The sequence below is a fragment of the Argopecten irradians genome, chromosome 1 (genome assembly GCF_041381155.1).
Source record: "Argopecten irradians isolate NY chromosome 1, Ai_NY, whole genome shotgun sequence".
Lineage (NCBI taxonomy): Eukaryota > Metazoa > Mollusca > Bivalvia > Pectinida > Pectinidae > Argopecten > Argopecten irradians.
This window is the reverse complement of record NC_091134.1, coordinates 49,939,894-49,963,406: the sequence shown is the minus strand read 5'-3', so window position 1 is coordinate 49,963,406 and position 23,513 is coordinate 49,939,894. Positions and strand designations below refer to the sequence as shown.

The 23,513-nt window shown below is 34.8% G+C and overlaps 2 protein-coding genes across 2 annotated transcripts in view; one reads left to right on the top strand and one right to left on the bottom strand.

Annotated features, from left to right (window-relative positions):
• The window catches only part of LOC138331435 (acetyl-CoA carboxylase-like), a 62,475-nt gene extending 50,286 nt beyond the window's left edge, over window positions 1-12,189 (top strand). The window contains 14 exon segments of the mRNA XM_069279052.1: window positions 212-343; window positions 598-735; window positions 1,213-1,333; window positions 1,596-1,693; window positions 2,029-2,139; window positions 2,399-2,542; window positions 2,842-2,962; window positions 3,202-3,395; window positions 5,762-5,897; window positions 6,126-6,303; window positions 6,638-6,905; window positions 7,278-7,448; window positions 8,080-8,213; window positions 8,391-12,189. Of these exon segments, the coding sequence (XP_069135153.1) occupies window positions 212-343; window positions 598-735; window positions 1,213-1,333; window positions 1,596-1,693; window positions 2,029-2,139; window positions 2,399-2,542; window positions 2,842-2,962; window positions 3,202-3,395; window positions 5,762-5,897; window positions 6,126-6,303; window positions 6,638-6,905; window positions 7,278-7,448; window positions 8,080-8,213; window positions 8,391-8,505 (2,061 nt within the window). The 3' untranslated portion in view covers window positions 8,506-12,189.
• On the bottom strand, window positions 11,498-21,525 carry LOC138331436 (N-acetylgalactosamine-6-sulfatase-like). The gene is made up of 14 exons (XM_069279067.1): window positions 21,326-21,525; window positions 19,809-19,932; window positions 18,925-18,999; window positions 18,474-18,576; window positions 18,061-18,204; window positions 17,508-17,574; window positions 17,042-17,169; window positions 16,597-16,733; window positions 16,072-16,175; window positions 15,567-15,703; window positions 15,142-15,244; window positions 14,507-14,625; window positions 13,566-13,683; window positions 11,498-13,127 (listed from the first exon to the last, which is right to left on the bottom strand). The coding sequence occupies exons 1-14, from the start codon at window positions 21,434-21,436 to the stop codon at window positions 13,038-13,040; spliced, it is 1,560 nt and encodes a 519-aa protein (XP_069135168.1). The 5' UTR covers window positions 21,437-21,525; the 3' UTR covers window positions 11,498-13,037.
• Window positions 21,526-23,513: the final 1,988 nt, after the last annotated feature.

Here is a 23,513-nt window from a genome sequence, read left to right as displayed (position 1 = left end):
TCATATAATGCCAGAACTATACTTTACGCCACGTGATCATACAAAAAAACTGAATAGTACAAAAATTTTCCAATGTATAGAATAATTTCAAGAGTTGTAAGAAGACTTTGCTAAGTATTATACAGATTTAAATATAAATCTAAGACATTGGTAAGTAGGTTAAAATGTAAGTCTATAATATGAATTGTGATGTAAATTTTCTGTTACACAGATTGGTATGGTAGCCTGGCAGGTGACACTGAAAACCCCAGAGTACCCCAGTGGGAGAGACGTCATCATCATCGCTAACGACATCACACACAAAATCGGCTCATTTGGGCCTAAGGAAGACCTGCTTTTTAAGGTAAGTTTAGCATTCATAGTCACACTTAGTTAAAAATATCATTTACTAATAAACTTTGTCATAACTTTGATAACAGATTATTACTAAAAAGAATGTAAAGATTATTTTGCTTGTCTATTGTTTATTAGACAATTCATAAGTACTACACTCTATACATAAAAAAAAATATCATGTATACATCTCCGATGCAATTATGAACTCATTTGCCCAATTATTCCATTGAACTTTTAAAAATAAAATCATGGTTGATGCAGAGGTCATCAGAGTTGGCAAGGACAAAAGGCTTACCTAGGATTTACATCTCGGCTAACAGTGGAGCCAGGATAGGACTGAGTGAGGAACTCAAACATCTGTTCAGGGTCGCCTGGCAGGACAACAAGGACCCAGACAAGGTAAGGGGAGATAACTGAGTGAGGAATTCAAACATCTGTTTAGGGTCGCCTGGCAGGACAACAAGGACCTGGACAAGGTAAGGGGAGGTAACTGAGTGAGGAACTCGAACATCTGTTCAGGGTCGCCTGGCAGGACAGCAAGGACCCGGACAAGGTAAGGGGAGGTAACTGAGTGAGGAACTCAAACATCTGTTCAGGGTCGCCTGGCAGGACAACAAGGACCCAGACAAGGTAAGGTGAGATAACTGAATGGAAAAGTAAAACACTCGTTCAGGTTTGCCTGGCAGGACAACAAGGACCATGACGAGGCAAGGGGAGATAATTGAGTGGGACGATGAATCATCTGTTTAGAGTCACCTTGCATAAAACAAATTCAATTTCATTCAAATAATATAAGAGTAACATGAAACTAAGAAGATAAATAAATTAGTTTGTAGTGAAGAGTGTAGTTTAGGAAGAATTGTTTTAATGTTTTAGGGATTTAAATATCTCTATCTGGCTCCGGATGACTTTAAGAAAGTGAGCGCTGTGAATGCTGTCCGTGCAGAGCTGATCGAAGATGAGGGAGAATCTCGCTATAAAATCACCGACATCATTGGTTAGTCTTTATTCTGTTATTCTAGTCATCTGCAGGGTAGGTTTATGTTCTACATCACCTGTTTTAGTTTATCAAACTTAAACTGTATAAAAAAAAACCCAGACTTAACGATTATGAAACATTAATGTTTATAATAGACAGGCAAGTGAACTATTAGTTTTAAGGTAATTCTATAGCATGCACAAATCTGAATTTATTAAGAATCAGAAAACCAATGCCACCTTATTGCATTTTCAACAATCTATTGAATATTTGATTGTAGGTAAAGATGAGGGCCTAGGTGTGGAGAATTTGAGGGGCTCGGGCATGATAGCTGGGGAAACATCGGCAGCTTACGAAGAAATAGCCACTATCAGTTTGGTAAGGTCTATTGATATTCAAGGTCTCCTCAAATATTAAACATACATTCTTATTGTCTTTTCTCCACTGATATCAATTATCCGTCTGTAAATAATTTACAACTTTTTCTTCTCTTAACCCATTGAATTAATTCCAGTGTAATTACTACAGACAGCTTCTGTTGTCCAAGTCAGCCAAAGTAGTACATGTAAATGATATGAGTCTCCACTCCCACTGTAAACAAATGTTCTGTACCAAAATACAGACTTTTAGTTTTACTAAATGTATGTATACACTTATGTGACAGTTAGTGAACTATTTGTGGTACATTGTAATAGTGAGTATTTCTTTGCCAGGTAACCTGCAGGGCCATTGGTATCGGGGCCTACCTAGTGAGGCTCGGCCAGAGGACCATACAGGTGGAGAATTCACATATCATCCTCACTGGAGCGGGGGCCCTTAACAAGGTAAAAATGGTCTAGATAACTAGGTTCATTTTGTCTCTTCTCAAATTTTAATGCTCTTAGTATATTAAAGCATTGCTATAAAGGAATTGTGATTCTGATATGCTCAGTCAAACATGTGCATCTTTAAGTTTTTTAAACAAAGACATGCTTTTTTGTATTCTGAATATAACTCATGGAGCTGATTAAGTACCAATGTACTTAATGTGTTATAGTTTTTTATAATGGAATATTTTTCATTAATTTCATTGATCTTTTATAGGTCCTTGGTCGTGAGGTTTACACCAGTAATAACCAGTTAGGAGGGATTCAGATCATGCACAGTAACGGTGTGTCACATGAAGTTGTGAGAGACGACTTTGAGGGAGCAAATAAAATCCTAGAGTGGCTATCATATGTACCTAAGGTATGGTATTATGTTTAATTTCAGGACTTCATTTGATAGAAGTGTGACTTTTAAAACTCTACTCCTCCTTAATGCTTAAAGTGAAATTAATTAATTACCTTAGTAATACTTTACGTGATTTATATTTGTAAAATGAGGTTGGTTTTACCCTTGGAGGGAGAATGGTGGCACAGAAAAAAACCAACTTTTACCCTTGGAGGGAGAATGGTGGCACAGAAAAAAACCAACTGAATTAAAGAAAAAGGAAGAAGAACTTGTTTTAAAGACATAAAATTTATGTTGATTTTGTATGATAACAGCATCATGGAGCACCACTGCCTATTATGCCTCTGCTGGATCCAGTGGATCGTGATGTTGATTTTGTACCGACCAAGACACCATACGATCCTCGCTGGATGCTGAGTGGCAGGCCAAACCCAGGTGTGTATCAGTTAGCTGTGTCTATCAGTTTCTCAGAAATCAAATACTGTTATATATATGTGAATTTTGAATGAAAACATTATTGAAATTCCTGTATAGTTTCTCATCAAAATATTATGATTTTGGTAATTAGTGACTGCATAGCATTGCATTTCTGTGTTGAAATTTATCTGTCCATACCCTTTGATGTAACTTAATTTGAATTCATTATAACCTATATGATCTAATTCCCGTTTTAGAAAAGAAGAATGAGTGGCAGAGTGGGTTCTTCGATAAGGATAGCTTTAAGGAGATCCTTCAGCCGTGGGCCCAGACCGTGGTGGTAGGTCGTGCCCGACTTGGTGGCATCCCAGTCGGGGTCATCAGTGTGGAGACCAGGAGTGTGGAGGTCACAATACCGGCTGACCCTGCCAATCTGGACTCCGAGTCTAAGGTATTCTTACAAATTATAGGAATCATTTCATATGGATTACTTTTAGTTGTTTGCTCCTAGTCTTCTTGTCAGACTTAAAGCTGTATAGTCCAGTAAAAATACGAAAAATAGAGACCTAACCTCCAAATAATTGCAACAGAATTTGTTTTCTGCTTTTTGAGTTGGAGGATCTTAGTGTTTTACCATGAAAAAAGTCGCCAAAAATAATATGTTCGGAAAGACGTTTTTTCAACACCCGAAAAATAAGAAAATTAAAACAAATCACATTTTTGAAGTACAATATCTGCTGTTTTTGCAAAACTTGAAATATGAAACCGGGTATAAAGTAAGACAAACTTTAGATAAGTACAAATAAGTTGAAATGATACAATAATTTCAGTCAATCCAAGAAATAAAGAAGGATGAAAACGGTTCAAAACCTTTGAATTTAGTTAGCAATACCGTTTTTCTTCTTTTTAGATGCAAACATTTATAAAATCTTACCGTGAACAATATCAGTTAATGTTTTATGTCTTAAAGGAATACTTTTTCTTTGATATTATAGCATGATCGATAATACATTAGCTAGAAAAAAACTAAATATTAACCTGTCAAGTTGACTGATCGTGCCGATTTGAAGTGTTTTTATACTTAGATTTTTGGCAAAACTCCCATTTTGGTAGTTAATATTTCCGAAAATAAAAAAGGCAAATGCTTCCAAATATGTGATATCCTTTTTTGTATATTTTGTACTTGTTATTGTGATAATGTATTGTAAAACGGTATAAATATGCATATCTTATTTAGTAGTAAAAACTTCCTATCACGTTAATTTGGCTGAATATCAAAACATGTCTAAGTCCATAAATTTGCAATACAAATATCTTAATTTTTCGATTATGCTTTATTTGTTTGTCATAAAATTTTGCCAGTAAATAAATCAGAACTGTGATGATTTTCAGCTATAAAATTGAAATTGAAATTTTATTTTATTCCTTTATCTCCCGCCTGTCTATCCTCCATATTATATATGGAAGCAGAGGCAATTACTGCATATGTTGCATCACAAAATTATTTCCCTAAATAGGCATGGAAAATAGAAAATTATGTAACCTCCATCCGGCTCCATTATGTAAAAATGAAAAACTGACCTATTCAAATATTTGATCAAAAAGAAACTTCAATTTCACTTTATAAAGAACATTCCATTATGGTGGTTATATCTGCCAAAGGATTTTGCAATCTGATTAGTCACAAAATAGATATTCACATTTTTGATATTTCAACTTAAGGACAGCCAATTAGAAGGGTTTAGTCAAATTGACACTAAATGAGGATTTGATCGACCTCACGTCTTTTATTTTTGGGGATATCTTGATATAGTTGTCTCTTTTAGGTGAGTTTAGACTACATAGAATCTGAATTAATAACTATCTAAACACTTGAGATGGTACTTACTAAATGATTCTTGAATAAAAGACATATTATTCAATTTGGACTTCAAAATATCCTTGGAAAAAGCCAAAAGACCAATTTTGAGCAACCATGTTATCTCAGGTAGTGAAAGTAAAATGTTTTACTTTTAAAGCCTTTAATCAACAAGTTTTATTTAAAAAGATTCCACCAAAATGAGTATCAATGGTATTAATGATAATAACAATTTTTTTACCTTAACAATCCAACAAAAGCATATTTGGCTGTTACAAGGACATAATTATTCTCTGTGTTGATTTCAACTTAGATATTTGGCAATCTGTGCTGTCCTTATAACGTTCTTATCAAACAGTAATTTTCTAGTATTTCATGATAACCATGTAAGTTTATATTTGGCTTCAAAGTTGGCATATTATGCAATTATCCCTATTTTTCTGATTTTTGGAGGGTCAAGAAAAACACTTTCCCAAATTTTTATTTGTGGCGACTTTTTTTTCTTGTATAAAACAAAGTCAGATCTGTATGAAAAACAAAGAAAAAATTCTGTTGCAATTATTTTGGGGTAACACCCTATCTTTACTGGACTAGTACAGTTTTGGTACATTTTGTATTTGACAAATTCATTCATCCAGTGAGAACAAAACAAAATTACAAAAAGCAATAATTTATTTACACAAATCCAAGGTTAGACGGGTCGAATTGACAGATTGTAAATTTATATTCAAGGTCACAGATATAAAAATGATACATTTGGTATTTCATTACACATACCTGTAAAAATAATTATGGTTATTCAGTTAATACATAAAATATATTTCATGCTTGTAGAGAGTTAAAAGTGATCATAATGAATATGAATATGGATAGGATATTTCTTTGTCCTTGTCATAAAATGAGCATATTCTGATACATTTCTTGAGAACTTTGGTTTAAAGTAGCAATTTCTCTTACAGGTGATTCAGCAGGCTGGCCAGGTGTGGTTCCCAGACTCTGCCTATAAAACAGCCCAGGCCATTAAGGACTTCAACAGAGAAGAGCTCCCCCTGCTGGTGTTTGCCAACTGGAGAGGTTTCTCCGGCGGCATGAAAGGTGAGAAAGCTCTCTCACACTCTCTGTCACCATGCTTGATCTGGTGACACAGTGGTTATACTGAACAAACATAAAAAATACGGAGTCGCAATTTTATTCTTCTGGTGCATATCAATTTTAATTATATGAAGTTGAAGTAGATTGTTCTTGTCAATGAAATTCAAACTTATCATGTGAATTATTGTGTCATCTTGACTTATATGAGCAATGATTTTCTCTCCATTACAGATATGTATGACCAAGTCCTCAAGTTTGGTTCCTACATTGTGGACGCCCTGCGGGAGTACAACCGTCCCATCTTTGTTTACATCCCACCGTACGCCGAGCTGAGAGGAGGAGCATGGGTAGTAGTTGATCCCACCATCAATCCAGTCCAGATGGAGATGTTTGCTGACCAACTCAGCCGGTAAGGATGAGTTTGATATATAGCATGACACCTAAAATGTTGGAAGATAATTAAAGCTATTGGACATACAATATTGATGTAATTGATTTGAAAGTTGTACACACAATAAAGGGTGTTGTTCCGTTATCCTCTATATATTGTCTATGATTCCACCATGAAAAGAAGTATAGTGTTACAGACGACATCCATTTCCATCCCATGAAGGTTATGCCCTACAGACATGTCTAGTTCTTGCTGTGATATTCATGAGACTGAATTTATTTAGACATGCAAGGTCTCTACGTCTATTTTGAAAAGTTGAAAATATACAAAATTGAAAATTGATTATCTACAGGGGAGGTGTTCTGGAACCTGAGGGTACTGTGGAAATCAAATTCCGGAAAAAAGACTTGATCAAATCTATGAGACGCTTAGATCCAGGTTGTAAGAAATTGATAGAAAAGTTAAACTCGCCAAACCTGAGTGCTGAGGAGAAGTCAACATTGGAGAAAGAGTTATCTCAGCAGGAGGAGAAACTTGTGCCAATGTACCACCAGGTGGCAATACAGTTCGCTGACCTGCACGACACGCCAGGCCGCATGGAGGAGAAAAATGTCATTTCTGTAGGTATCTTTACACCATTACAAAATAACGTCATAAGAATGAAATAATTGATATTTTAGGGTTACTTTAAATTTCAAGATGGCAGCTACAGTAAAAACAACTTGTTTATAATTTTCACAATCTTGATTCTACCATAAAGTTAAAAATTCAAGGGAAGCCATGTTATAATTTATTGATGGATACCTTAACCTCCATCACACTTTCTGATAATGTTTATCAAATGTATCAAATGTGATGAAATAATGTCTGTCTTTGATTTAGTCAAAGCAAAACAAATACCTGGGGGGGGGGAGTAATATTTTTGTTACCCAAATTATATCCTATCTTTTTATGTTGATTCTCATATGTCTATTATCGTTGAATTATATCAGGCAATCCTCAAATGGAAGCGAAGTCGAGAATTTATGTACTGGAGACTGCGTCGACGACTATTGGAATGTGAACTGAAGCAGAAGATGCGTTCCTTCACCTCCAACTTGAGTGAAGGACAACTCAACTCAAGCCTGAGTCGCTGGTTTGTTGAGGACCAAGGCACGGTCAATGTAAGTCGAGAGAAATGTATTTTGTCACAAGGAAAATGTGATATCCTGGATGGTTTCATGGTGTACATCATCCATTCCTTGAAATGGGATACACACAGTGTTACTCATGATAGTACGCCTGCCTCGTGGCGTCCCGCCTGTCTATCCTCCATATTATATATGGAAGCAGAGGCAATTACTGCATATGTTGCATCACAAAATTATTTCCCTAAATGGGCATGGAAACTAGAAAAAGTACAATAATGACAAGGAAAGTGATTGAATCTTATCAAACTGATTTCTTTTTACTTAAATATCAGAGAGAAAGGATACATCCAATTTTTTACCTAACTCCCTAGCTTTACTAAATATGATTTTGGCTGTTTTCGTTTATTGGGAACAACCGCTTCGACCGTTTGATAAAGTCATTATTTCATGTATAAATCCTGACGGACCTGCGGTTTATTATACAGGCCTGTGTGGGCTTTGTCAAGGCTTGTCTGTAAACAATATAAAATTACCAGGTCCGTCTTTTATTGATAAACGAACAACTAGGTCCAACCAATCGAACCGTATAATCGAAAACGGCCTTAGTCTCCCTCTCTTGATTGTGATATGACTCCCTTGATCTGTTTTGTCTTTGTTTGAGCAGGCCTACATGTGGGAAGATGACAAGTCTGTGGTAAGCTGGCTAGTAGAACAAATGGATGAAAACTCAGGACATAATGCAATCACAGAAAATATCCGCTGTCTTCAAAGAGACCATGTCATTCACCAAGTCCGCAGGTAATACATGCTAAAATGATTGTTTCCACAATGGAATACATTAACTGTTACTTGGGGTAATATCAACTTCTATTTTTCTTGTTTTATGTAAATGTCGGTCAAATATGAAATAAAAAGAAGTATCAAAAAATTGGAAAAGTAAGTTAAGTTAAGACATTGACTTTTGATCTTTTGCAGCCTTATCCAGGACAACCCAGAGGTTGCCATGGACTCTATCATTCATATCCTACAACACATGTCAACTGACCAGCGAGCTGAAATATCACGAATCCTTGCCAACATGGAGACATGAAAATAGTACTCAAGAACATGTATATCATTCTGTTTGGGACTGAAACTCTTTGAACAACTATCTGAACAAAAACTGGCGTCTTCAAGCAAATGTCAGGGGAGGTTATTAATTATGAGGGGAGATAATTTGTTATGTGAAGTCATTAGGCTAGAGCAATTGTCAAAACAGCGACTGTGCCTGTCTACGGAATTGATTTTTTCTGTTTCAGTTTTTTGTGTAAGGGGAACAGTGTCTCAAATATTCATACTTAAAAAGCATTAATCATGGCATTATTCAGAATTAGGGACTACATTATGTTCAGATTTATTTGATGTCTTCATGGGTATCAACAATCAATATTTAGTGTTGTTTTACACGAGCATTTACATTTGTATACATGTTTGTTTTTTGGTAAAAATCTGTTGCTGATTAGTCATTAATTACATGTGAATTGAACTGTTAATTGTGAATCAAATTGTGAACAGTGGATTGATTTGTGAATCGAATTGTCTGATGAGCATTCCATGTAAAAGAAAAAATAATTATTCTAAATACAGATATGTGAAATTGAAACATAAGACCCTGTTTGTAGTCCATTTTTGTCAGTATGTGCCTACTAGATTATGTATTAAGTGTAATTGTTAGAATTAAACTTTCTTATAGATTATTTCATATTTATTGACCATATATATTTTATTTTTGTACTTATTTGGAGCAAATCAAGGAGAGTTTCGTTAGGCTGTGATTTATTTTCAAATGTTTATTTATAGAAATTATTTATAATCTTTATTACCCATTGTCATTTTGTCAAAATTACCATTACATGCATGATTGTGTTTATATGATAGTGAATTTTTGCCCTCCCGATATAATTGAGTATATTCTTTACCCTTTTATTTTCATTTTCAATACTAAAAATGGCCCTTATTATAATAAATCAATTACTATCTTGACATTAGCTCTCATTTTATAACTCTATTACAGAGATTACCAGGTAAGCTACAAACTGAAACACACACAAGGATAAAATTAATTGATTTAAAAGAGAATGTGCTTTAGAAAAATGAAATTGTATTTGCCACTGTGTCAATATTTAAGAGATGTCAATGTGTGTGTTTTACAAGTGCTAGATTATGTTTATCATTTTATATTCATTATCTATTGATTTGTTTGGATCATTTATTTATCACAAGATTATTGATATTGATTTATAGTGCTGCACAATCATCTACCAGGTATCCATCTATTATTAATGAGAGTTTTGTTTTGTCTTGTGAGTTGTATGGCATCATCAAATTAACCATGACATTTAGAGTACACTGTATTTGTTTATCTGTATCATGAAGTATTGATTATCTAATTTAAATTATTTCCGTAAAATTTAGCATTGAACACTGATTATACAGTATATCACTTCTAATGAGTGATATTGGTTATGTATTTGTTGCTATGATTATTTAATATTATTGGTAGTCGAGTTCTATTTAATATTATTGGTAGTCGAGTTCTATTTAATATTATTGGTAGTCGAGTTCTATTTAATATTATTGGTAGTCGAGTTCTATTTAATATTATTGGTAGTCGAGTTCTATTTAATATTATTGGTAGTCGAGTTCTATTTAATATTATTGGTAGTCGAGTTCTATTTAATATTATTGGTAGTCGAGTTCTATTTAATATTATTGGTAGTCGAGTTCTATTTAATATTATTGGTAGTCGAGTCGAGTTCTATTTAATATTATTGGTAGTCGAGTTCTATTTAATATTATTGGTAGTCGAGTTCTATTTAATATTATTGGTAGTCGAGTTCTATTTAATATTATTGGTAGTCGAGTTCTATTTAATATTATTGGTAGTCGAGTTCGATTTAATATTATTGGTAGTCGAGTTCTATTTAATATTATTGGTAGTCGAGTTCTATGGTGCAATGTGTTTCCAAGTGCTTTGAATTAATATATATGCTTAAAGGCCCACTTATACCTTTCCGAAACGGCTTTTAATTTTTAAAATGGGAATGTAAAACAAGATCGGTAATTTTGTAGAGTCCTAAAAATTATTAACTTACTGTTAATACTACATTAATCATCACCTTCTGAACGATTTAATTTAAATAAATAAAATGTTTATTTTCATAACGCGGGTCGTATTATGTTTCCCGCCGTCGTCCTAAATACCGCGCTGTAGTTGACTATTACTGTGCCAGACGGCAAAACAGCAAATTGACTCTCCACTGTTTTCATATATTACACAGGAAATCTTGCATATGTTTGGTGTCGTAACCTTATTTTAGATCATCGGTATGCATTTTCTGATGTTATTAATGTTTTTTAAGAAACCTTTATATCTTGCTCCGGAAAGGTAATGGGCCTTTAAACCGGCATTATTTGTGTAATATTTAAAAAATATTTCTTCTGCCAAACAATAAAATAGTAATTAAAGCAACAATTTATTATTAACAATTTTAATTGCTTCATTAATTATTTAGTATTAATTAGTCATACAATGTTGTACTCCTGTAGCCTTGACACCCCTAGTCAAAAATCTCATATAGATATCACACAATAAACCTATACCATTTTGTTTACTATATACACTCACAATATTTTCCTTTTCTTGATATTTTTGTAAAAAACTTTTTCATTGGTTGCAGCTTTTGTAAATTCTATATTGATTGGTTACTCTACAGATCCTCATTGTTTCTTTCTGTTTTCAACTTGAGGTGCTCTTAATGTTATTGAACTTAATAATTAGTCACTATAAATCTAGCCATTTTCTGTATCCTGTCAAAATTAATCTTCATTCAGAACAATAAATATATAATCCACCCTTTTTGGTTATGTTTTTTAAATAACATACAAATACTTGTTGTTGTTCTTGTTAAGTTCATATCTGATCTTTTTACCCTGAAATTAATTTTCCTCCTAAGGAATTGCTTCATTATATAGTGGCAGCTTTTTCCACACAGAACAACATTGGACTTTATTTAACCTCAAAATATAACAAACAAAAATGCTCAAAATTTCATGACATTTATTCTTCAAATTCCATTTTGTTGGAAAAATAGATGATCTCATTGCAAAAATAGATGAAAAAGGTCACAAATGCGGTTTCATCATTTTGTATAAGTTGTTAAACACTAGTGAGAAACAATAATGTGAATTATGATGTATGACGTCAACCTGAACAGAGTGTTAGAATACATCGTTTTATATTACTTTATATATTACTATAATATGACTTTTGAGATGTTTTCATAAAATCTGATGTGAAGTGGCAAAAATATACATTAAAAAAATCAAAATAAACCTACTACCTACTCCAACAAGGAAAATTGTCAAGACATGACTATTATATCATGATGTCACATCCATTATCTGATGTTACCACAATAGCTTTCTGCATGCAGGGTATTGTATTATTTTCAAGAGTATTATATGGACAAATTCACTGGATGAGTTGTGTATTAAGTGATATTCATTTATTAATTGCCATTGTATCTGCAGGTATTAAAATAAAGTGATTGCTTGCATTTCTGTCCAGCTAACCAAGCAATTGTCCCATCTGATTTCAAACACTTGTTCTAAGTATTAGCCTAGAAGTGATTAAGTTACAATTCAGTTGTTGTGAAATATATCATAGTAAGGTGACAAATGTTTTAAGTCATCCTGAATAAAAATAAAATATATTTTTCTCAAATACATGTAATATTTGTTTGGTTATTTGTGATACAGGAGACCAATTGATATTGTTTAATGTTTTTAATCCACTATCTACAGTAATGGTACCTCGGTGTGGGACTATGTCATTTCCAGAGACTGCAGTAATATAGGTGATATTTCAGGATATTGTAAATAAAAACATGCAGTAGATTATTGGTGTCATTGAATGTAGATATCTATAGCAAATACCACCCTGGCTAAACTCTTAAGTGTGATACAGTACTACATATCAGGTAATATTGTACTGAATTAAGAATGAGGTAGCATAAATATATTTTCTAACAGTTCTTGTCTTGTTTATGGTCACAAATGCTCCTGACCAAAAAACTAAATTGTGTCCACATTATCCTTCAATCCATATAAATGTAACAGGAGAGGAGAAAATGAAGTGGCCACACCATGATTTGAACCCGTGACCTTTACGAACACAAGCCGAGTGCTTTACCGATTGAGCTACCTGGTCAACGATGATCGAACCAGTCCAATCCCGCTACATAAACATCAATTTAAAATTCAATATTAACTATAATGAAATACAGATGTTGAAGCTAAATAATATATAAATGTCAAAAGCAGATGCTGGAATTTTATTGCTAAACCCATCTATGTGCTATTGTGCTGTTTGTCACTGGTTCTCTGCTAAAGAAACACTGGTGTTCTTGTGGTCTTAGTTCATTCTTTGGTTGCATCAACAAGTCATGGTCCTGAAATTTTGTCCATTCAGATTTGATGCTTTAGGAAAGTCAGAGCACCAGGAGAAAAAAACCTATAATCTAGAGCCAGTTTCTGGCATCTTCCACTTGTAAACCCTCCAATTTGAACTAATGGCATCCATCAGTGTGGCCAGCTGCATAAATAGGGCTTAGAAGGAGGAGCTTTTAGACACTTGTTATCTCCCTTATCACATCCAGGGGGCGCCCAGTTCTGGAAAAGGGAATTATTGATAAATTACTTGCAGAATTTTACCCATATTGAATTATAAGAATTAACACAAATTCAAAATGCCTTTCATCATCACAGATTATTTCAGTCTGGATAGCATGTAGTTTTATTTCTTACCATCTAACATGACTTCTTAGAAAGCCATTTAGACAGACCTTATAATGACCTCCCAGCCAGCTATTTTACATTGTAACATCTAGTAACTTTACCATGACCTCTTCAGCAGCTATACTGACAGTCTGACCTATGACCTTACCATTATATCCTTAGACAGCCATACTGCCAGAATGGACTATGACCTTATGAAATCCCAGACAGCCATGCTGGCAGTATGAACTATGATCTTTCAAACAACCATGCTGGCAGTTTGAACTATGACCTTTCAGATAGCCCTGCTGGCAGTATGAACTATGACCTTACCATGACGGCTCTGTCACACATGTTGAGTTGAGGTTGAGCTGGTATTAGATATTTTCTGTGCTCATCAATGGCTGCCTGTATCCCTGGTAACGCATGTTTGTATTCCTCAGTGTGACTCCTATTATCAGTAAAAATAGTTTTGTTTTCAATTTCACCATGTAGCATATATGATAAATAGAATCTTACATTAGTCTGTCAAGTGGACAGGGATATCTCCACCCGAGTGAAAGATTTTGACTAATCATCCCGGGGCTTGCCGAGGGTTGATGGTCAAAATTTTTCATGAGGGTTGAGATATCCTTGTCCACCTGACTGGCCTATGTTAGATTTTTTTTCTCTCCTATACTTTAACGAGAAATGGTGAAAATTCAGTCAATATGAGTTCCGGTAAAAGTCAGAGTTATCTTTTCCCTAGCAACCGTGGGGTAACCCTCATAAATATGGGAGAAAAATATTTCTGTGTCAGAATGGGTAAAATTGTGATAAAATGAAATAAATTAATTTTAATTACAACTTGGTACATTCTCCTCCACAAACTTATCAAAACAACATCTTAGAACATGACCACTTAATGAAGGCAAATATATTCATCTATTTTCTAATCTCCATGACACATAACTCCATTTTCACCTTCGTGATGAAGCATCCCTGTCCCCTCTGTCCTCAACTCATTTGATGAAGAATTGTTACTCCCCTGGTCTACATGATGAAATATTTCTGTCCCTAGTCCTTGACATACATGGTGAAGGATTTCTGCCTGGTTCTTCTCCCCTTAGATCCCCTACCTATATAAAGTATTCTTCTTGTTTCTTGACCAACTTAAAGACATATCCTCCATGGTACACAATTGATGAAGTGTTACCCCAATAGTTCCTGATTTAATTGATGAAGGTTTCCCCTTTCAGACCATGATACAGTTATTCCCCTAGTGCCTAACCTACCTGATGAAGTATTTCTCTCCAGGATCCCTGCCAAGGTGGAACAGTAGAGGTGGATCATGATAAACCTGGTCATGTGTGGTGACATTCTCTATGTATTGGCCTGGACAGAAATCAACTCCCTGTTGTAGTCAAACAAGGTATTATTAAAAGGTAGCAACACAAAATAGTAACTTTCAATCTAAAAAGGTATAAAATGTTTATTCCATCATTGGGTAAATTGTGTATTAATGAACGTAAGAATACCGTGAACTAATTCCCTTTTTTTTCCATGCCATTTACTTTCACAATCAAAGTAAATTTGGGAAAGTTTATATTCGTGAATTGGTTTTGAAATGTAAATCTTGAAATTTAGTAAAGGTGAAAAAAAGATGGTTTACAGTAGTCATTTTGAGGTGTATTGTACCAGCTTATGACTATTACCTACAGAACAAATGATGAGAAATTTTACAAGAAAATATTTTAATTTGTATCTAAAAATGTTTTTTAAATATATGTAAGAAAAGTTCAGTGGGTCACTTTTCTAAGGCACATTGGTTAAATACTACTCTCAGGGGCAGACAACTCTTTTTCATACCTGGTTTTGTACTCTAGTGAATAATAAATCTGGGCTGTACATACGAGTCAGCAATACACACCCTATTGAATTCCTTGATTGGGTTGGTATAAGTCCAGAGATGAGCTTTATAGTCACCAAGTCTGACAGCCATCAATTCATTTCCTCGATAATAAAACAGTGGTCTTAAAAAGGAAAAAAAGTGGTATGAATCAATAAGCATATGATTTATTCAATAAAGTACTAAAATTTCAGAACATCAAATCTATTTCTCTCCTTCTTCCTATTGACTTTACTTTATTTTGACAGTAAATGAGACAGTACATTACAGTATATGGCGTGTAAGATATTGGTGCCTGAATGGCAGCTCCAACTACATGCTCCCCTAAGGAATCACAAGATACATTGCCTAGATTCAATAACAATGGTGCTAATTTATTGACTGCTTATAGCTACATTTCAGTTACACATGAAAAAAACCCAATGAAAACCATTTTTTGTACATGCCTTTGGATTACAGTGTTGTTAAATAGGGACGACAGGAGACTGATACCATCTATAGCTCTGTCTGAAGGGACCTTGACCCCTGCAAGGTCAAGTAGGGTCGTGAACACATCCATGGTAGACCCTACCTGGTGTGAAACCTGTAACAAATCTTATAACTTAGTCAATGGTGAAATTATTACCTCTTACCTGGTGTGATACCTGTAACAAATCTTATACTTTAGTCAAAGGTGAAATTATAACAAAGAAAGCTGAGGTAACTGTAAAAGATGTACTTTCAAAAAACGATATTCTGTATTTTAGGAACCTTGACCAATTAGAGGTGTTCTTAGTATTGGAGTTGTCAACAATAATAGGGATATCAAAAGTAGATAAATCAAGAATATCCTGAATATTAATATATTATAATCCATACATATGTTTTACTGTGACTACAGCTTTATGTTATTACAGCTCCTGTTACTCTGGGAGATACTTTTACATCTCCCACACTCTAAAGTTTACACACCTGTCCAGGTAGAATTTTTCCTGGCCACCAGGCAATGGCTGGCTCTCTAACTCCACCTTCAAATGTTGTCTGCTTCCCACATAGAAATGGACCATTACTGCCAGCTGACAAATGAACATACATACACATTGTTTTATTATATTATCACATGTTACTATCATTGTATTCATGACATATTCATAACAAAAATAATGTGACAATTGTGTCATGCACAAACATGACTCTAGTCCTTGACCTCCATGACCCTTAACATCCGAAATAATTCATCAATGACTATATATCTTTTGATTGTACCAAACTTCAATTTCTTCCAATCTAAAGCATCCTCTGCAATTTCTTGTCTCCATATCGGGTACAGAGTTAGTTCTTTTTAGCTAGGTAAACCTGATGGTTAATTAGCTGATTCTGATCACCCCTGTAACCTTACCTCCAGTTTTAGTGTAATTAGCTGATTCTGATCACCCCTGTAAGCTTACCTCCAGTTTTAGTGTAATTAGCTGATTCTGATCACCCCTGTAAGCTTACCTCCAGTTTTAGCGTAGGTCGCTGCTCCATTGTCTGATGTGAAGAACACAAAAGTATTTTCATCAATGTTCAATTTCTTTAGAGTCTTCAAAATCTCCCCGACAGCATAGTCTAGCTCTCGTACAGCATCTCCATACCTCAACAAGAGATATCAAAGGATTATATGTACAGATCAATGGATTGCAAAAACTTAAGTTAAAGTAACATTTGTTGATATATACTAGTGTATACACAAGTATGACATATTTTGACCATTCAAATAATTGATCTTACAGTTAACCATATCTGAAGGTATTATGATCGATGTTGCCATAGAGACTTATCCTTCTAGGACCCCTGGTCTTGTTTCCTTCATACTTTAACTTTCTCAACAATTTCAGAAATGAACATAGTTTTCTTTAATTGCATTTAATTGTCATCCTTTAGATTTTCAGTAAAGAGTTACCTGCCCCTTCTGCTGGTCTGGTAGAATTTCTCGGACACATACAAAGGATCATGGGTAGCGTCAGGTGTCCAGTACAGGTAGAATGGCTCACCTGTCTGTGTTTGCTTCTTTATAAAGTCAAGTCCCTCCTAAAGCATTAACACTAAGATCAATGAAATGTTTGCATAGCCTTAAGAGATGAGAGGGTATCAGATTATAATTAAGGAGTTTAAAAATTAAAAACTTATAAATACAGTAACTTATACCTAGGACAATAATATCTATGATTGTCATGTGTCCTGATATTTGCCACTTTTCAAGTTTTATTAAATCATTTGAACTCTGTGACTTTGAATGAAGATGAAAGTCATCTAATTTTGATGCTATGACCTTGAAGCATTATATCATATGTTAAGACAGCATAAATTAAGTTCAAAGTAAAAGATTATGGTGGGGTGACAGAGACAAATGTACAAGTACAACTCACCTCAAGATACTCAAGAGTTAAATTCGACAGTCCAGTTTTTGTGTCAATCATGAACTGCTCATAATACCTAAAGAACATGAGCAAAGAATTAATAAGAGGTTGCTTTTGTGAACTTTTTTTTCCACTATAGTCTACCTCTATGGATGATAGAAAAAAACCATTATGACCTCTGACATATGGGTTTAGTAAAGGCCACTATGTGTGGTACTGCATGATGATACAGGTTTACTTCATGTATATGTAACACTAAATTATGAAGTAGGAAATAATGGTAAAGGAGTAGGGTTTAGGGTTTTATTAGAGTAACATTCTATTAACAGACTGGGTCATGTAAGGACATGCCAGGTTTGTTAGTGGAGGAAAGCCGGAGTTCCCATAGGAAAACCACTGACAAGCGGTCAATACCTGGTAACTGCCCTACATGGGATTCGAACTCAAGACTCATAGGTGGAGGGCATGTAGTAATATGTTGCGACATCTTAATCACTCTGTCACATTTAGGGTAAAGGAGGATAAGATATATAAACTTAAGAGACAAAAGACAAAGTGATACCTGCCAGCCATCTCTGAATCCCTGTAGACAGGTATATTGGGTGTATTTATGTCATCATAGGGTCCAAAATGACAATTCGGAGCCCCAAACCACTCGTGGAAGCCATGTTTGAGGGGATGGTACTGGGGACGATGACCCAAATGCCTGTTAACATACAGTAGATTCATAGGAAAGATTGAAATGCTGTTCATGTACAACTGTATGTCCCATAGTTCAATGTTTGATAATTGCAATCTATATTCCCTCATGGCCTAGGAGTAATGTCAATACAAATATCACTTTTAACAATTCAAATTTTAATGAATGTTTGAATGTTTGCTAAGATAAATTAAAAGCCTTCCAATCTACCAAATCAATTTTTCTGAATTGAAGGAAACATAGTGATGATGAAATATACAAATCTAGATACTGACCATTTGCCTACAATCTTGTTACGGTAGCCCGCCTGTCCTAGTAGTTCTGGTAGGAGGATCTCCGAGTCAGGGATACCTCCCATAATGATCTGAGGGGTGTAGGCTGTAAGGGAAGAGGGATATACCTGTCTATAACATGTATCTGAGATATTATAACATGGTTTCTAGAGGATTGTTATCTGTTATACATTTATTGTTCACTTTGTGAGACTGACCATGTTCATTCCAATAACATGGATCAAATTTCTATAATGAAGTCCTATTTGTCTAAACTGCCTTCAATATGCATGATATCTCAAATAGATCGATATTCAAATGCAAGCATTCTATATCAAACTTTTAGAAACATATTTTCAGGTAATTATAAGAACAGAATAATGTCTCAAATAGATATCAAATAATCCATTTACATAGGTACAAGCATTCTAGATTGAAATGATAGGAGTCTTACAATCATGAGCGTGGACATTGGTGGTGTAGAATCCGTTCCGTATTGGCAGACGCCCTGATAGGAGTGAGGCTCTAGCTGTAATAAGGTATGTTAAATAGAAAGTAAATCAAACATGATTGAGAAAAAATTGTAAGTGTGTATATGACAGTATAATATTTATTACAGAATTTGATAAATAAAAAACAAGAGGCCCACAGAGCCTGTAATCATTCACCTGGTTTGTTATGCCAAGTTGTGTTCTGAATACAGGATCCTTGTTTCTTTTCTCAGATCTACCTCTAATTTCCCGTATTTGGCCCTATCCCTCCTGCCCCAGGCCATCAATGCCAAGATTTATACAAACTCTGTTCCTCTTCACCCAAGGAAGTTGCTGGTCAAATTCAGTTACAATGCATACAGAACTCAATCTATGACTAGTAGGTGATTTAAAGAATTTTTCACTACCAGCATTTGCCCTATTGGACCTGCCCCTCCTGCCCAAAGAGGGGTCAGAGCCAAGGTTTATACAAACTCTGTTCCCCTTCCCCCGGATGATGTTTCTGGCCAAAGTTGATTACAAGTCTATGGCTGTAGTAGCAATGCAAAGGAAATGTTAATGGACAGACAGATGTCGCGCCATGGCATAAGCTCACCAATCTCTCAGGCCAGGTGAGCTAAAAACCAACTCCATTACAACCATTGTGGGAAACAATCGTTTAACTTATTTTGATCACTGTTGTTGATCCTTTATTAAATTGTAATTTTGGAAGAAACAAAAATAGCCCAGGGCAAACACTTAATTGTGATCAGGCAGGTGACCCTATATCTTTTCATTTCCAATCGCACTGTGTCACACTACCACCAAAATATTGATATTGGTATCATATGTAATCAGTTATATTTACATGGAGAACAGATTGGATTGGCAGAGTAAAAGTCTGGAAACAACATCCCTTCAGCAGCCATCTTGTCTAGGTTTGGCGTCTCCTTGTTTGGTTCTCCAAACACTCCAAGGTCACCCCATCCCATCTACAAAGGAAACAGGTATGGACTGTAAAATAGGAATGACATATAGGGACATGGAAGTAATCAGTAATTCAGACTATCTATATCCATTCCCAATAGAATATACTCAGGTATCCCAATTTTGTACCCAATTCCCAACTGATTGATTCTCAGTTGAGGATGAATGACTTTGGGAGTCCTTTCATGAATTATGAAATTCTTCTATTAGGGTTTTAAATGGTTTTAAAAAAAGACACAGTTGTTTTGATTTTGAAAAAAGAACCTGCATTAAAATTTCCCTAAAACCATTCTTTGAAATATATTCCCAAGATACCCAGCAAAACCAATGTAATGTAACAGATGTATTGACTAAATTGAAACAAAAATTGAATCACAATTACCACTATTATCATGATTTAATTTATCATCTTTAATAATATAGATAAATCTCATAGGATATGAAATTATCAGTAGATTTTGTATGTAGGTAAAATGTCAAAATAGAGATTTTTTTTTTTATTAATTACTTTTTTTTTAAACTTGAAAAACCTCCTTTCCTTATTAAACCCATGTCCCAGAAGTGTCAAATTCCAGTAGTGGGTCATTTAGTTCCCTATTGGGTAAGGTGAAGGTTGATAATTATATTGTAGATAAAAAAAATAGTGTTCTGTCAACATAATTGCTACCGCCATTTCTAGACTTTAGCTACCTATGTCAATTTCAGAAGAATAAGAAATTTCAAACCTAGGGGGAGATAACCTCCTTAAAGGCTGTAGGTCATTAGAATTCCTGTGGGACTTACTTTGTAACAGATTGGTGTGATGATTCAGTGGCTTCATATAAAGTTTTATATAAAGTACACTGACCTACATTGTATAAAGAAGAGGAAGATTTGATCAATAGTATTAACATGGTCATGTGTAAACAATCAATAAGTATGAAAGAAACATGTTTAGTCATAAGACAGCAAGGAGAATGTGACGCTTGACAACCTTCTATTTACTGTTGCTCTATCATATAGATTCCAAAGTATTGATAGAACTTCAGGTCCTTCTACTTTAAACTATATTGAGGTGATTTCAAAAAGATAAAAAAGATATGGCCTATTCAACTACATTGTATTGTATAACCTTATATAGATGTAGCGGCATGGTGTAGGGTTACATATAGGGTACTTCACTGAAGTTATAAATAACAAGAACTAAAGTTAACGATGTATGCCTGTAATCACTTACTGAATAACTATCATGAACTGTATATGTTATTGTATATCAACCAACTCTATTATTCCTGCCGACGGCTGACAGGCAATTTAATAAGGACAGAAGCTAGTGAAAGGTAGGTATTACTGTAGTGGCTGGTGTATATATGTGAACACAGTGTAAAATATATACACAAGTTCTTCATTTATACTCACATCGTCCATTAACATCACAATGAAGTTGGGTTTCCTCTGTCCATTGACCATCACAATGACCAGTTCAAGGACTATACACAGACTGACCGCTCGGACACAGCATCCTTCCATTTCTGTATTGTTTGTATTATTGTCAACTGACTCAGGTTCTTATACTATCTTTAAATCATGTGACTAAAGAAAATCTATACCACATGACATGTCATGTGACAGTTTAAGGAAGACTGAGGCACAATACAGGATATTAAATGAAATTCTTCAATATTCGTATTATAAGAATTAATTGAATCAGTAATTTAAAAACATATTGGTTTACATGAATAAACATGATTAAGTTATGTTTTTCTTTATTATAAGATCTTACCAATTAAATTTTAAGTGTTATCTCTAAATATCCATTACAATTAAGTTTGATTTTGCTAAACGCTAGCTTTACAGAAAACAAGAGGTCCATGCGCCTTAACAGTCACCTGAGTTCGGATATACAGTAGAATGAAACAAAGATTAAAATAAACACTCTATATTGGCCCTTGAAGTCGGTCAGTGATTTTATAGATTTGAGTTTTTAATCTATTTGCTTCCATCAAACCTGTGAGCTCCGAAGAATAGTTTTTGAAATTTCAGTCATTTTGACCCTGTTTGGCCCCGCCCTTCTGGTCCCCCAGGGGGTCAGCGAGGACCAATATGGATGTTAAAATGCAATATCTCAAGCTTTTAATTCTAATCAAATTTGACTCATTTCCTAAGAAAATTGAGCAAATAATGTTCATTAATGTGTTTTTCCTATATAAACTAAGTAAACTTGACCCCTTCCCCAGCGGGATCAGTGAGACCCCTGGGTAATATAGTTCACAATTTTCATAAAACACTTTTAAGACATTTTCATCTATAAAGAGTATTTGATTCTACCATTCCCAGAATTTTAGTAGAAGATTTTTGAAGTTTTAACCTATTTGACCCCTTTTGGCACTGCCCCTCTGCCCCCAGGGGGTCAGCCAGGACCAATATGGATATGATGTTAAAATGCTATCTCAGGCTAATAATTCTAACCAAGTTTGACTCATTTCCTATGAGAATTCAGCAAATTTGAATTTGAAAATTTAATGCAAACATAATGTAAATCGCACACGTAAAAAGGTTGATTTACAGTCACCTTTAACCTTAATTAAAAGTCACAGATATCAATATACACAGGAAATTTTACATGACTTCTCCTTAATGCAAGGAGTCCAAACAACCAGTATCAGATTTGTGATACTTACACTAGTAGTACTTAAGAATTTGGGGTTACATACATCTGTAACAATAACAAGAGGCCCAGAGGGCCTGTATCGCTCACCTGGTTTGTAATGCCAAGTAATGTTCTGAATACAGGTTCATTGTTTCTTTTCTGAAGGAATTTTAATATTTACCTCTAATACCCCTATTGGGCCCCACCACTCCTGCCCCCAGCGGGTCAGAGGCAAAATTTATACAAGTTCTGTTCCCCTTCTTCCAAGGATGTTTATGGCCAAATTTGGTTACAATCCATGCAGAACTCTAGGACAAGTAGCAATTTATAGAATTACCTCTATTTCCCCAATTGGGCCCCGCCCCTTCTGGCCCCGGGTGGTCAGAGCCAAAATTTATACAAGTTCTGTTCCCCTTCCCCAAGGATGTTTGTGGCCAAATTTGGTTACAATCCATGTAGAACTCTAGGACAAGTAGCGATTTATAGGATTTACTTCTATTTCCCCTATTGGGCCCCACCCCTCTTGTCCCCGGGGGTTCAGAGTCAAACTTTATACAAGTTCTGTTCCCCTTCCCCCAAGGATGTTTGTGGCCAAATTTGGTTACAATCCATGCAGAACTCTATGACTAGTAGCGATTTAAAGGAAATGTTGACGGACGGACGCCAGACGCCGCACCATGACATAAGCTCACCGGCCCTTCGGGCTAGGTGAGCTAAAAAACTTCTTGTTAATAACAAAGAGTCCCAAAGATTTTATATTGAACCAGTAGCATTTCTCTGATCAAGTACTACCAAGTCTGAAACACAGAAAAACTTCAATATTGATACATTTTTGAGGAGCATTTAGTTTGTTTATCCTATGAACGCCTTTTGCCAGACATTAGATGATATGGATACTCATCATAGGATGGGTACTTTCTTTGTCCCTTGCTCAAAGATAGAAGAATATAATAATTT